The sequence below is a fragment of the Trachinotus anak genome, unplaced genomic scaffold (genome assembly GCF_046630095.1).
Source record: "Trachinotus anak isolate AG129_WGS33_773 ecotype Australia unplaced genomic scaffold, CSIRO_AGI_Tana_v1 ptg000003l, whole genome shotgun sequence".
Classification (NCBI taxonomy): domain Eukaryota; kingdom Metazoa; phylum Chordata; class Actinopteri; order Carangiformes; family Carangidae; genus Trachinotus; species Trachinotus anak.
In genome coordinates, this window is record NW_027273854.1 from 713,704 (window position 1) to 726,877 (window position 13,174).

General features: G+C 46.1%; 1 protein-coding gene across 1 annotated transcript in view; it reads right to left on the reverse strand.

Moving 5' to 3' along the window:
- Positions 1 to 10,308, reverse strand: part of LOC139609845 (syntaxin-1B) — a 55,472-nt gene extending 45,164 nt beyond the window's left edge. The window contains exon 1 of the mRNA XM_071464845.1: positions 9,830 to 10,308. Coding sequence (XP_071320946.1) covers positions 9,830 to 9,859 — 30 coding nt within the window. The 5' untranslated portion in view covers positions 9,860 to 10,308. The remainder of the gene's footprint in view (positions 1 to 9,829) is intronic.
- Between the last annotated feature and the right edge of the window lie 2,866 nt (positions 10,309 to 13,174).

Consider the following 13,174-nt stretch of genomic DNA (forward strand, 5'->3'; position numbering starts at 1 on the left):
CTGGTTCTGGATCAGTTTGCCATATTCTAGATTTCCATCACTGCTCTGACTCACACCTTTGATTGGATTCTTCTCCATGGCAACGGCAGCTGAATCTCATGGGTATTGTGGTATTTAGACCTGTTCACCAAGCTACAAGAAAAATAATCAAATAATCAAAAAAAGAAACTTAAATAATTAAAGTGGTTTGAACACAAACATATCTGAATGTGTTTTGTCTGGGAGAGTCCAGTGAGCCCATGTGGACTTGGAACAATAGTTCAGGTCGACATCCCAGCCTGTATTTTCTTATAGCTTCAATCTTTCTGACTTGGCAGCGAGCAGCAGAGCATCAGAGTCCGCCCCCCAAGGTCAATAAAAACTAACGTAATGCTGTTTAATCCTGAGCTGAGATAACCTTTCATTCAGAGGAGATGAACTGACATGGTTCTTATCCTGATGTTCTGACTCAGAGGACAACAGCGCAAGCTTTTCCTATCAGGCCTGTGACATCAGCATCAGCATCACTGCCTCGCCTACGTTTCCCATCAGCCTGAAGCCATGTGGAAACAAAGACGACAGCGAAACTGGTCTGGCTAACACCTTTCCAAACCGCCAATTGATTAGAACAAGCTGCCGACTGATTGGTTGAAGTGATGAATTAATGTTTAGATGTTGAGTGAATAAAATAAATCAGCCTCAGAGGTTCAGAGGAGGAGGTTTGCTGCTATTACGAGGCTGCTCACTGAGCTGTGGAGGGGGGAGGGGCACCTACATCTATAATAGATGAGCACACACACACACCAACACACACACAGAAAACACACACACAAAAGAGGCCAGGGACAATTTCAGGGCCATTAAATGGAGATGCTGCCATAAATCACATGACGAGCCTCCTACTGACCAATCTTCCCACACACACACACACACACACAGATTGTCTTCAGTCAGCAGATACTGCATGTTCAATATTACGTAGGAGGAGTGTGTGTGTGTACTTTTGTACTTCCATCATTCTGAGGACCTGTTCTTCATCCTGGAGAGTGAGGACGTGTCTGGATTATGAAGACATGAGAGGACATTCAACTTTTTTGTCCTCCCATGTCTTCACATTAGTTAGTTCACAGTTATAGAAATTTTGGGAAATGGAGGATATTTTTGGTAATTGATCAAATTTATGAAAAAACTGGGACATCGAGCACATTTCTGAAATATAAAGACCTTGTGGAGAGAGAAGATATTATTGGAATGGAAAGAGAATTTTTACAATGAAACATGTTGGAAAAGTAAAAGTATTTTTGAAATGTTAGATTGTTTTGAACGGGGACAGTTATTGAGACAAAGGGAGGGAACTTTACTATTTGGAAGAAAATTATTGGTAAATGGCTCATTGTTTGGAAAGTGAGGGAAATTTTTGAAAAAATGACACGTGAGTGAGAAGATATTTTCAGACAGCAAGGACAGTTTCAGAAAGTGAGGTCGTGTTCTGCAGACATTTTGGAAATGTAATTTGGGACAATTTATTTATATCAGTTTAATCTTTTTGTTTTTTTTATTTTACTCCTTCCGTCTGTTCAGACGCAGGCCTTTATTAAGACAAGAGCCCTCACAAGTATAGAACCATAAACGAGTGGGTGTGTGTGTGTGTGTGTGTGTGTGTGTGTGTGTGTGTGTGTGTGTGAGGACTAACAGGAGGAAGTGGAACATCTAATTCAACCATAATCAAATCTAAATCAACTGCATCTCACCTCTGACTGAAAACACGTGAGCTGCAGCTGCTACAGACACACAGAGATTAGAACTGCAACAGAGAGCAGTATAGGACATGGAGAACAGTAGAGAACATATGAGCAGAGAATAACGTCAGGATGTGAATGTGACCTCCTATGTGCCGGCAGTAATTGTGGGTTTGCCCTTGACTTGGCTGAAGGATGGCCAGCAGCGTGTGCGCACACACACACACACACACACACACACACACACACACACACACACACACACACACACACACACACGAGCTAGCTATCATTAGCATCAAGTCTGCAGTGTTTTCTTTCTGTCACGGATTCATAAACTGAATCTCATGTTACTGTCATTTAGAACATGTGACCAGTCGTGTGATGTGTGGAGCCAACAGTCTGCAGGTGTTTCCACCTCAGCAGGTGAGTTCACTGGTCACCTGGAGCAGAGCTGATGAGTAGGCAGAGTCAGTCTGTCAGCTGGTAATGACAGGCACAGTTACACAGTCTGTCTGCATGGTGATATTCACAGTGTTTTATAGAGCTAGAGAGGAAGAAATCATCAAACTGGGACGTCATCAGTATCTTTTGTTCCCAGCTGTGAGCAGGTTTCCGGTCTGTTTTACTTCTACCAGTGTGAACACAAATCCTGCTCAGGTTCAGTGTGTAGTTTGTTGAGTTTTTTAGACGCAGCGTTCAAAAACAGTTTCTTATACACAAGGACATAAACTTCTTGTATTTGGTGTCAGAGGTTTGTTAAATCTGATGTTTACCTGTGGTGTGTGTGGGGTCAGGTTTCAGTTATTATTACCAACATTAATGTCATGTCTCTCCACACGATAACTGAGAAACACACAGCACATCAGCTGTTCATTTTCCTCATATCATCATAAAATATTCACATGGAGCTGGAGCCAGAGTTTTACCATCTTTATTAAGAAAGGACTCAAAACTATTCATTTATTACTGAATAAATATTTGGCAGTTAAGTTGCTGTTGATCAACTAATCAATGAGATGGAGCACTCGGGTGCCATCATCACACCGGCTGTGTGTGACGACCGATCAAAACTTCAAATATCAGCAACATGTCTGATTAACATCACATGTCACTCAGATTCAGTACAGGGAGCTAACTGGCTAACTGGCTAAAAAGGCTAACATGGCAGTTAACCATCCCCACTCACTTATATCCAATCATCATCCTCCAGGATTTATTAACTCATCTGAAGTGAAACAGATGTTTGTCTTGATGGTCACCACCATTTCTACACATACACAAAATCATCAAATACCAGTGATGTCAGGAAAACAGAGGAACTTTAATTTGATAGTGTCAGACCACAGGAAGTGGCAGACTACAGCCGCTCAGTTGAATTTTAATTTGAAAGAGACCACAGGAAGTGGAAGACTACGGTTGCTCAGTTGAGTTTTAATTTGAAAATGTCAGACCACAGAAAGTGTCAGACTGTTGGCGTCAAGGTGCCTTTGAGCAAGTCACTACTGAGGGAAATGAGATGAGACGACAGCAGCCGGCCGTCTGTCTGCAGCAGGTGTGTGTGTGTGTGTGTGTGTGTGTGTTCTGGATAAATAAAGTCAAACAAACAGTAAAGTAGACACACCCACCCACCTGCTGCCTCCAGGAGGACAAAGCAAACCACACTTTTGGACACTGAACACATTCTATTCTCTTCTATTCTCTCAGGTCGTACACTTTGTTCCAGAAGAATATCTCAATACCTAATTGGTCCGATTTCCATTTAATGCTGTCACAGATAATAATGCTGTCTCATAGATTTTAGTGAGCCTGACCTTTCCCAAACAGCTGCTGCAAGCAGACCCGTGTTTAAGCAGAAGCAGCAGCTGGTCACCTGCTGCTTCGATCCATTTGTTTGTTTGTGTTATTGTTCTGTGAGGTAAAATTACTGTTTTTGTCAATGGAGTCTGGTGGAGATGGCTGATGGCTGGTTAAACAAAAAGGATCTTACTCAATAACAAGAATCATTGTCAGGTACTTATAACAACCATCTGAACCTGTCAGTGGCACAAACAGGGACTTTAGTGGATGGAAGATTTTCGTCCCATTTACACCCAAAAACCCAGAATATTCCTTTAATCCATCATTTTACCAGAGAACAGGGCGACTCTGGTCTCCTGAGATCATCACTGAACTTTCTTCAGTTTGTGGAGATCATGACATAAAACATCATCATCTTATAGTTAAGCCAATGCAGTGTTTTCTAAAATGAAAAAAATCTATATTTCAGCTGATTCTAATATTTCAAATCACCTGAAGAGAGTTTTATAGAAAGACCTGGTTTTTACTCAGGCTGGAAAACCAGCTGAGCAAAGTGGGCAACTGCACCAAGGCCCCAGACCTCCAAAAAAACCCAAACCTCCAAAGGCCCCCAGACCTCCAAAGGCCCCCAGAAGCTCCAAAGGACCCCAGACCTCCAAAGGCCCCCAAACCTCCAAAGGCCCCCAGACCTCCAAAAAAACCCAAACCTCCAAAGGCCCCCAGACCTCCAAAGGCCCCCAGACCTCCAAAAAAACCCAAACCTCCAAAGGCCCCCAGACCTCCAAAGGCCCCCAAACCTCCAAAGGACCCCAGACCTCCAAAGACCCCCAGAACCTCCAAAGGCCCCCAGACCTCCAAAGACCCCCAGAACCTCCAAAGGCCCCCAGAAGCACAGGTGTCAAACATATTCCTACATTTATTTGTTTTCAGTCAAACGAGCAGAGAAAATCTGAGGTCAGGTCTCAGGTAGAAAACAGAACCTGCTGCACAGACATGGGGACAGTTAGAGGGAGGGGCCCACAGGTTAATACAGCCACAGATGTGCAGTTTTGAAAACCAGATGTTTCAGCCTGAAGAGGAAACGAGCTACGAGTTAGATTTGGTGATGAATACATGAACGTACATGTGTTTCAGTAAACTAAATAAAACCTCATGATCTGTTTGATCTACAGGTGAATTTAAACGAACAGGATCAGTAAAATGCTCAGAAGGTCTGAACAGCTACAGTTTCATGACTGAGCAAACTCCATCTGCTGAGGAAGATCATGTGATGTGATCAAAAGCTCCAGAACAGCTCGTAAATAGACAGAATAAAACCCAGTAGAACTGAATCATCTGCAGAGCCATGAACACAGGAAGGTGAGGTCTGATCTGATTGGCTGGAGAAGAAATGAGGCAATTTCATATGACAGCCATGGACTGTGTGTGTGTGTGTGTGTGTGTGTGTGTGTGTGTGCTACTGTGCACCATATCCTGTTCCAATCTCACTGCTTATAACAGGGGGAGGTGGGGGTGATGTGCTGTCATATGGATGAAAAACACACACACACACACACACACACACACACACACACACACACACATACAGGTGTCAAACAGAATCACCAGTACTAACATGTACAGTGGAGCCAGGCGGAGGCTGAGACCTGGAGACAGGGAGGCCTCTCTGTCTCCAGGTCTGTTAATGATTAAATCACATGCATGTGAAATAAAAGCCAAATAACATGTGGCTGCTGCACACGACCATGACAAAGACACACAAAGTGCAAGCATTAAGAACCAGACTTAGTCCTGGTGGACCTGGACTTCAGGGTTTTGGTTTGTGGTCCTGTCAGGGCACCAACAAAACTTGTTATGATTCGAGCTCCGTCTGTAAAAAACGTTTCTGCTCTGTCAGGAGCTTCATTCTGCTGCTGGAGCTGAATCCAACAAAATCTGGAACATGCAACCATACAACTGTCCCCTACAATTCCCTTCAGTAATAATGAGGAGACATCGGTGTCTCCAGTCACAGCCACAGCCTGGTGTCAGGTGTCAGAATAAACCTGTTTCCTGTTTAATCCAGTGATGAGAAGATGCAGATGTGCAGCAGCTGCAGGACAAGAGCCCAGAGTCCTACTCGTACAGTTGATGGAAGACTTTATTTTTGGATGATTTGCACTTGAGTGAGTTGCTGTGGAGAATTCATACCCTCACATGAACAGCTCACAGTTTGTGGTCTCAGGTCCTGAAACACATCCAGTCCTTCATTCTGTGTCCACAGCCCAAACTCTCTGAGAACAGTCAGAGAGCAGCTGATTCACATTAAAAATGTGAGTGAGGAGTTTTACAGAACATGTGGGTCTGGACACAGACGGACTGACAGGGTGTCGGTCTGAGACCCGGTGATTAGACAGAACCTCCCCTGAGTTACAGGAACCTCCAAACAGAGACTGGCTTTTTGGTTTCACTCATTCATTTTTCAGTGGTGGATTTTGGACCTCCTGACCTCCTGTCTAAATGAGCAGCGCCACAGTAAAACACACATGTTGCTTCAACAGCACGAGTTCAGCAAACTGTTGATAAAAAGCAGACGTGTGACTGCAGACTGAGACCACACTGACGACCTGCAGAGAGTGAAGGCGGCCGAACGTGACAAGGCTTTGTGCTGCAGCGAGGAACAATGATGCAGCGTTTTCTGATGCCTGCAGGTGCCGTTGTGATGCCCCAGAACCAGCTCTGCATGACAGCCACAAAACCAACTTTATTTTTACTCTAATTGATGCCTCACACATTATTTTCTATAAAGGTGTTTTATATGAAACAGCTGCTGCACAGTAACTCAGAGCCGTGGAGTCAGACCTGCTGTGTTTACACTGACCTGATGATACTTCAAGGTATTTGATGTTAAAGGGACGTTTCACTACTCTGCAGCCTCACAGCCTGTAGTGTGATGGTGAGGTTGGTTATTAGGATTTCTGCCTCCTTCAGTCACATTCACACACTCAGAGCGCGAGCAGCTCAGCAGAGGAGGAAGAGGAGGAGGAGGCAGCGTCACTGTGATGTGGATGATTACATAAAAATATAATTATTACTACCGAGCTGCTGCTGCTGCTGCTGCTGCATGATACAGCAGCATCTGTTACCGGCAGGATTACGTGAGCCAGAGCCGGATTTCACTCCAGTGATCATCCAACATGGCCGACAGCAGAGGACGGATTCATTAATGCAAAAAAACAAACTGTGAAACAATAAGATTTCAATTCCCCTCTGTGGCGACTGCTTCACACAGGATGGACAGAATAAATGTTTGCAGCAGAGTGAGAGGATGGAGGGATGAGGCAGAGGAGAAGAGGACAGAATAAAAGATGGATGTATGAAGGAATGAGGGTGGATGAGAAAAGGATGGCAGATGGAGGGAGACATGGGTGGATGGGTGGATAAAGAAGAGAGGGATGGAGGATGGAGGAACGGAGGCATGTGGAGGGAGGGAAGAAGAGGACAGGAGGAATAAGAGTGAAGTGAAAGTGAAGAAAGAGATGGAACAAGGAGAGACAGAAGGAAGCAGAGAGGATGGAAGAAGAGGTGAATGAAGGGATAGAGGGAGGAGAGGAGGAGGGAGAGCAGGAGGAAAAGAAGGGATAGGAGATGAAAATGAGAAGTGATGGATGGAGGAAATATGGAAGAGAGGATGTAAAGGATGGTAGAGGAATGGAGAGGAAAGGGAAGCAGGGTGGATGGATGGAGGGATGAATGGAGGAGTAAAGGGGGAGGATAGGATAGAGAATGAGGTGATGACAGGATGACGGAGGAGGGGGAGAAAAAATATAAACATGAGAGTGAAAGAAGGATAGAGGAAGAAAGATGGAAACCAGAAGTGATAGAAGGATGGATAAAGGATGAAAGACTTATTTTCAGATTCTTTCTTCTTCTCCTCCTCTCAGAGGAAACAGCTGAGTTATAAAACACATCTGGATCTACGCCTGTGACCTCAGTGACCTCAGTGACCTCAGTCAGTGTGTACTTGTGTCTCCTGGTTTCCCTCTAAAGATAATTTGATGTAAACAACTTGAGGCTGAGTCTGAAAACTGAATCCAGATCAGTGAATCATCTGATGACCCCTCAGATTTACCTGGTGGCGCTATGGAGGGGCCCGACCCCTAGGTTGGGAACCAGTGGACTGAACTCAAAGTGTGTGTGACGTAGTTAAAGCAGCTCCAACAGTGAAATGACTGAGGATCAATGATGTCATTGATTATCAGTCACAGACTGTAAATACAGAAGGTTTTAATAACAATCGGAGCTTTGACTTCTTCTTCTTCTGTGGTTTAATGGCAGCACCTGGAGAATCAGCTCCACCAGCTGTTTATCAACCAGTTGACTCATGGATGGATGGAGAAGAAGAGATGCAAGAGAGAAATAGAGGGAGAAGAGTGGATGATTGAAGAAAGGTAGAGGGATGATGAAGAGAGGATGAAGATGAAGAGGTGGTTGGATAATTCAAGAATGGATGATGGGAAGAAAGAGGAAAAGATGGTAAAGGGATGGATGATGGATGGATGACGGTTAAAATGAGAGAACGAAGAGAAACAAAAAGTGAAACAACAGATAGAAACAGGAGAGAGACAAAAAGAAAGAATGGAGATGATAGAGGGATGGAAATACTGATGACAGGAGAAAAGATGGGATAGGAGGGATGAGAGGAGGGATGGAGATATGGAGGGATGATGAGAGAAGAAGGGATGGAGGAGGGAGTGACAGAGAAGGAAGAAAAGAGGGAACAAAGCTAAAATAAGGGGTGAAGATGTAAAGGACTGTTGACGATGGATGGATGAGAGGATGCAGGTTAAGGAGGAGGAGGGAAGAAGTGATGGATAAGGACGGAGGGATGGATGGACAGCAGTGCGGTAAACTCCAGGCGGTGCTGAGGCTGTCACTTCTTTAATGCAAATTACCTCCACACACACACACACACACACACTTCAGCCGCTGATTTATTGATCAGTTATTATTGATCATGTTCTGACCTCCCCCCAAAATATCTGTATATGAAAGGAGGGAAAGAAATGGAGACAGACAGATTCAGTTCGTCTCTGCCTGACGCGAACCCGGCTGAACCCGGGTGGTGGCGGCGGGAGCGTGAAGCTGCTGCAGAGTTAGAGCAACTGATGTGGAGCCCCCCCCCCCCACAATCCCACCACAATCCGCCCAAACCGTCAGCATCAGCTGTTCGCTGCACCGCATCTGAAAACCTCCAGTCCCCCCCCCCGGTGCGGAGCCACACGCTCATAAAATGGGTGAGGCTTTGGTACAACGAAGGGACCCCCCCCCGCCCCCGCCCCCTCTCTCCACTTTCACCCGTACAGGAGCGGCAGGAAAAACGCGGAAATGGAGCAGATAAAGCCGCATCCTGCGCTCCGCTCCACCTGCTCCTGATTCATCATCCCGCCGCGTATCGATCACCCCCCCCCCCCCCCCCCCCCGATCGGGACTGCTGCTCCCACATTCACGCTGCTCTCCATCAGGGAGGAGGCTGCAGGATGCGGCCTCGAAAAAAAAAATCACTGCATTTTTGTCCGCGGCTCATTTCAGAGTCTGCCCTCCTCCCCCTCCTCCTCCTCCTCCCCCCCTCCACCCCCCCTCCATCAGGTCATCCAGGCACGCATGCATGGACATGCACGGACAAATTAGCATGGATAGGAGCGTTTAGATTTTTTTAAGCCTAACCCCTCTCCCCATCATCCATGCAGCGCTGCATGAGAGGAGCGGCGGAGGAGCGGCGGAGGAGCGGCGGAGGAGCGGCGCTGGGCCTCTGCGTCTAAACTCGTGAGACGCGCTCACATATCGCTCATTATAAAAGATTCACAGAAAATAAAAGCGACGGGGCTGTAACCGTGACCTCCAGCCGGTGCTCACCTCACCACAAACCAAGCATCCACTCATACTGAGAGACAAATCAATCAGATGTCCGAGAAAAGCCTCCATTTCAGGCTCCATCCTCACACAACTCTGCAGCCGCTTTCACATCACTCTGTATTCACAGCATGAGGAGCTCACAGCCGCAACACAGCTGCCGCCAAACCTCCTCCGCAGAGGCGCTAAAATCAGCAGATATGTGGGTTTTAGCAGCTTTTACCGCCCCGCTCCTCTCCGCACCGCACCGCACCGCACCGCACCGCTCCGCTCGCCTCCGGATGCAGCGGAGCAGAGGCGGCGAGGCCGTGATGCTGCGGCGGCCACAGGAGGAGGAAGAGAAGGTGAGGAGGAGGAGGAGGTGATAGGAACATGGAGGCCAACATGGATGGAAAATAAAGAGGAAGATTTCAGCTTACACTTCGCAGTTCCGCCGTACGGTCCTTCATGGTGTCGCCGCGCCGAGCTGGCTGCTAGACAACGGAGAATCGGCCCTGGTCCGGGAGGGGAGGGGGGGGAGGTTTCCAACACCGCGTCGTTCTTCGTTTTGCGCTCCGAGATTCCCCAACAAGATTCTTCCTCTGATTGTCCTCCTCTTGGGTTTTCACTTCTTCTTCGGTTCCCCTGAAAAGCGGAGACAGAGATGAGGAGGAACGGCGCGGTGTGACGCGTCTCCGCCTTCTGCTGCTGCCTCTGACGGGTTTTATCAAACCCTCCTCCTCTGGGTTTTCAGATTGTTTTTAATCGTGCCTCTCCGCCGCTCTGGCTCAGACTGGCCCCCCTTTCGGTCCGCGGCTTTCTCCTCTTCCTCCTCGGTGCGGTCGCAGTGTGGCCCCGCAGCGCGTAAAGCAGCAGCAGCCCGGCAGGAAAACCGACCGAGAGAGAGAGAGAGAGAGAGAGAGAGAGAGAGAGAGAGAGAGAGAGAGAGAGTGTGGTACTGATGCTGCAGAAAAAGAGAGAGGAGGAAGGGAGGAGGGGGGGGCGATGCGGAGGGGATGGAGAGGCAGTGCGCAGGCGCCAGATCTCCCTCCCTCCATCCTCCATCTCTACCTGCTGCTGCTGCCTCTCCCCTCCCCCTCCTCCCTCCCCCTCCTCTCCTCTGCCACCCCCCCTCTCTGCAGCAGCAGGGAGGTGTGTTTGGTTTCAGGTGAATGAGGATGAGGATCAGGAAGGGGGGGGGGACAATCTGTTCATTCTGTCTGCCCTTATATGGTATTGAGGGAGGGGGGTGGGGTGGGGGGTTGCAGAGGGTAAAAACCTGACATATGGTCCTAACCCCGGCTTCATACGTGTCAGTCACTAAATCATTCAGCTACATTTTATTAAACTGATTCAAACACACAACAAAGTGATTTCACAGATTTGACCTGTTTATCTTTTAATCACATCAACTCTAATATATGAAGTTTCTCTCATCAACACATTCATCTGCCAAATATTAAGACACACTTCCATTTCCAGGAGGACCAGAGTTCACCCGACAGATTTACAGATTTGTTCATAGTTTTAAACGTATTAAATATTGACTCATTACAGAGCAATAAAGTTTTGCTTTGTACTTGTACATTGAAGCTCAGTGTTTCCTGAGCTGGAACTAAACAGGGAATTTTTTACCATTTGTCCCAGAAATACTGTGACTGTGGATTCGTCCTCCTGACTTTGACCTTTAGACCGTGCGACAGCAACAGTTGTGTTAGTTCACTGTGTGTGTAACTGTGTGAGAAAGTCTAAAAACACTCGGTGTAAACCTGTCAGACTGTAAATGATCTTTATGATGTGGTCAGACTGTCAAACGTGTCTGAGGACGGAGAACCAGCGCTGGTCTCACAGACACACACCTCCGGGACAGGAGAGTGTTTTTCTACACTTTACTCAAAAATGACACCAACAAAAGGTTGTACTGCCGCTGACGCACAAAGACACACAATATGACCACAAATCAAAACAATACGACCACAAAGAGACACAACATGGCTGCAAAGAGATGCTAAATAACTTCCAGCAGCACAGTCTGGGGGTGTTGCTCCAGTGCAGGATGGGTGGGGCTGTTTCCACGTCTGTGTGTACGGGTGCTGTCTGGAGTTACAAACAGCAGCTATTTAATGCTATTAGCATGCTAACCAGCTAGCCCCGGACCAGTTAGCGGGTCTCACCAGTTTCTGGTTCTGAGTCGCTGTGACGTCCGGTCTGAAGAAGCTGCTGCTCGGAGGACGTGTTGTAAACGCAGTGATGAGGGGCAGGAACAGCTGGATTCAGACAGAGACGCCACAGTGCAGCCTGTCTGACGGGGGACGCCGAGCTGCTGTTTCCTGTTTCAGTGCGACCTCCAGTCAGATCAGACTTCACCTCTGTTCAGCCAATAGAAACGCTGCTGCTGCGTGTTTGAGGAAGGACAAGTTATTATTCCAGCACTATGTGTATCAGCTACACAACGTGTTGGTGGTTCGTGATCCTCATCAGTGTTTATTCCTATATATTAAATATAATATTATCAGAAACGTGAACTTTTGTTGAATCTTGAGACATTTTCCCTTCGACTGTTTTTCATCTTTTTTGATTTTTAATTATTTTACTTTTCTTTCTGTTGAGTTTCATATCAAGGTCCTCAGCTTTTTCTTTACTGTCGTGATGCGTTTTGAGTGTTAACCTGTAGAAAAGGGAGATTTCCATTAAACAGCCAAACAACACCACAAACTCTGTTCAGAACTAAACTGTACAGTCTTTGTTATTTAAAGTCTGTATTAAAGCAGCAGTGATGGTAAAACTGGGAGGTCACAGGTTGGATTCCTGCTGCAGCTCTGACGTCCTTCAACTTGAGGCTGAAAATCTGACCTGCTCTCGGAACCCAGACTGATCCTGGACCTGAACCTGGACCTTCAGGCTGCTCCTCAAAATAACTCTGCCTTTAATCTGAAAACCTGTTGCTGACTTCCTGCCTGTGTGTTTCTGTGAGTGTGTGATAAACGAGGTCGGCTGCTATTAAACACAGCCTTGAGATTTTAAAATGGAGCTTTAATGGTGGAGATGAACTCTGGGGGCTCCTGCAGGTTGGCTGGACGCCCGGAGGAAACCCCCCCACCACCATCACCACCATCACCCCTCATCACCCCTTCCTCATCCTCACTGTCCTTTTTTCCTTTCTCAGAACTTTATTGAAATCATCTTTGCCTCAGGAGAGACTTTGTCCTCGTGGAGGCAAATGTCCTGAACCCAAATCAAAAAACCATCTACGACAAACAGACTAATTCATTATATGTAAAACAAAGACGGGAAAGGGAAGAAACTATGAGAGCTACACTGGAGAACTTCTGTTCAGAGGTTTTGTTTTAAAATCTTTTATTCTTCATTACTCCGATTAAAAGGGTCACTAAACCAAACCCTCCAGCTGCTGGAGACAGTAGGATTGTCTGAGGCAAATCTTTATCATGTATATCATGATGAAGCTGTTATTCATTTTGGATTCTTAGTTGTTTCTAGAAAGTGGTTAAAACCCCCTTTTAAAAAGCGGGTTTGAGTATCAGATTTTATGGATTTAGTTATTTGTATTTGGTTTGGTTGTATTTTATTTATTTATTTATTGTATTTTATTTTTTATTTTTGGTTGGATGCCTAAGATTTGATTTACTTCTTTGGTTCTCTATTGTTTCTGTATTATCTAGTTGAACTCATTATATTCATTACTTTTGGTTTGGATGGTAAAGACCAATAAAGCATCACATCGTTTGAATGGATAATAAAATAAAAATAAAGAAAGAATTTTTAAA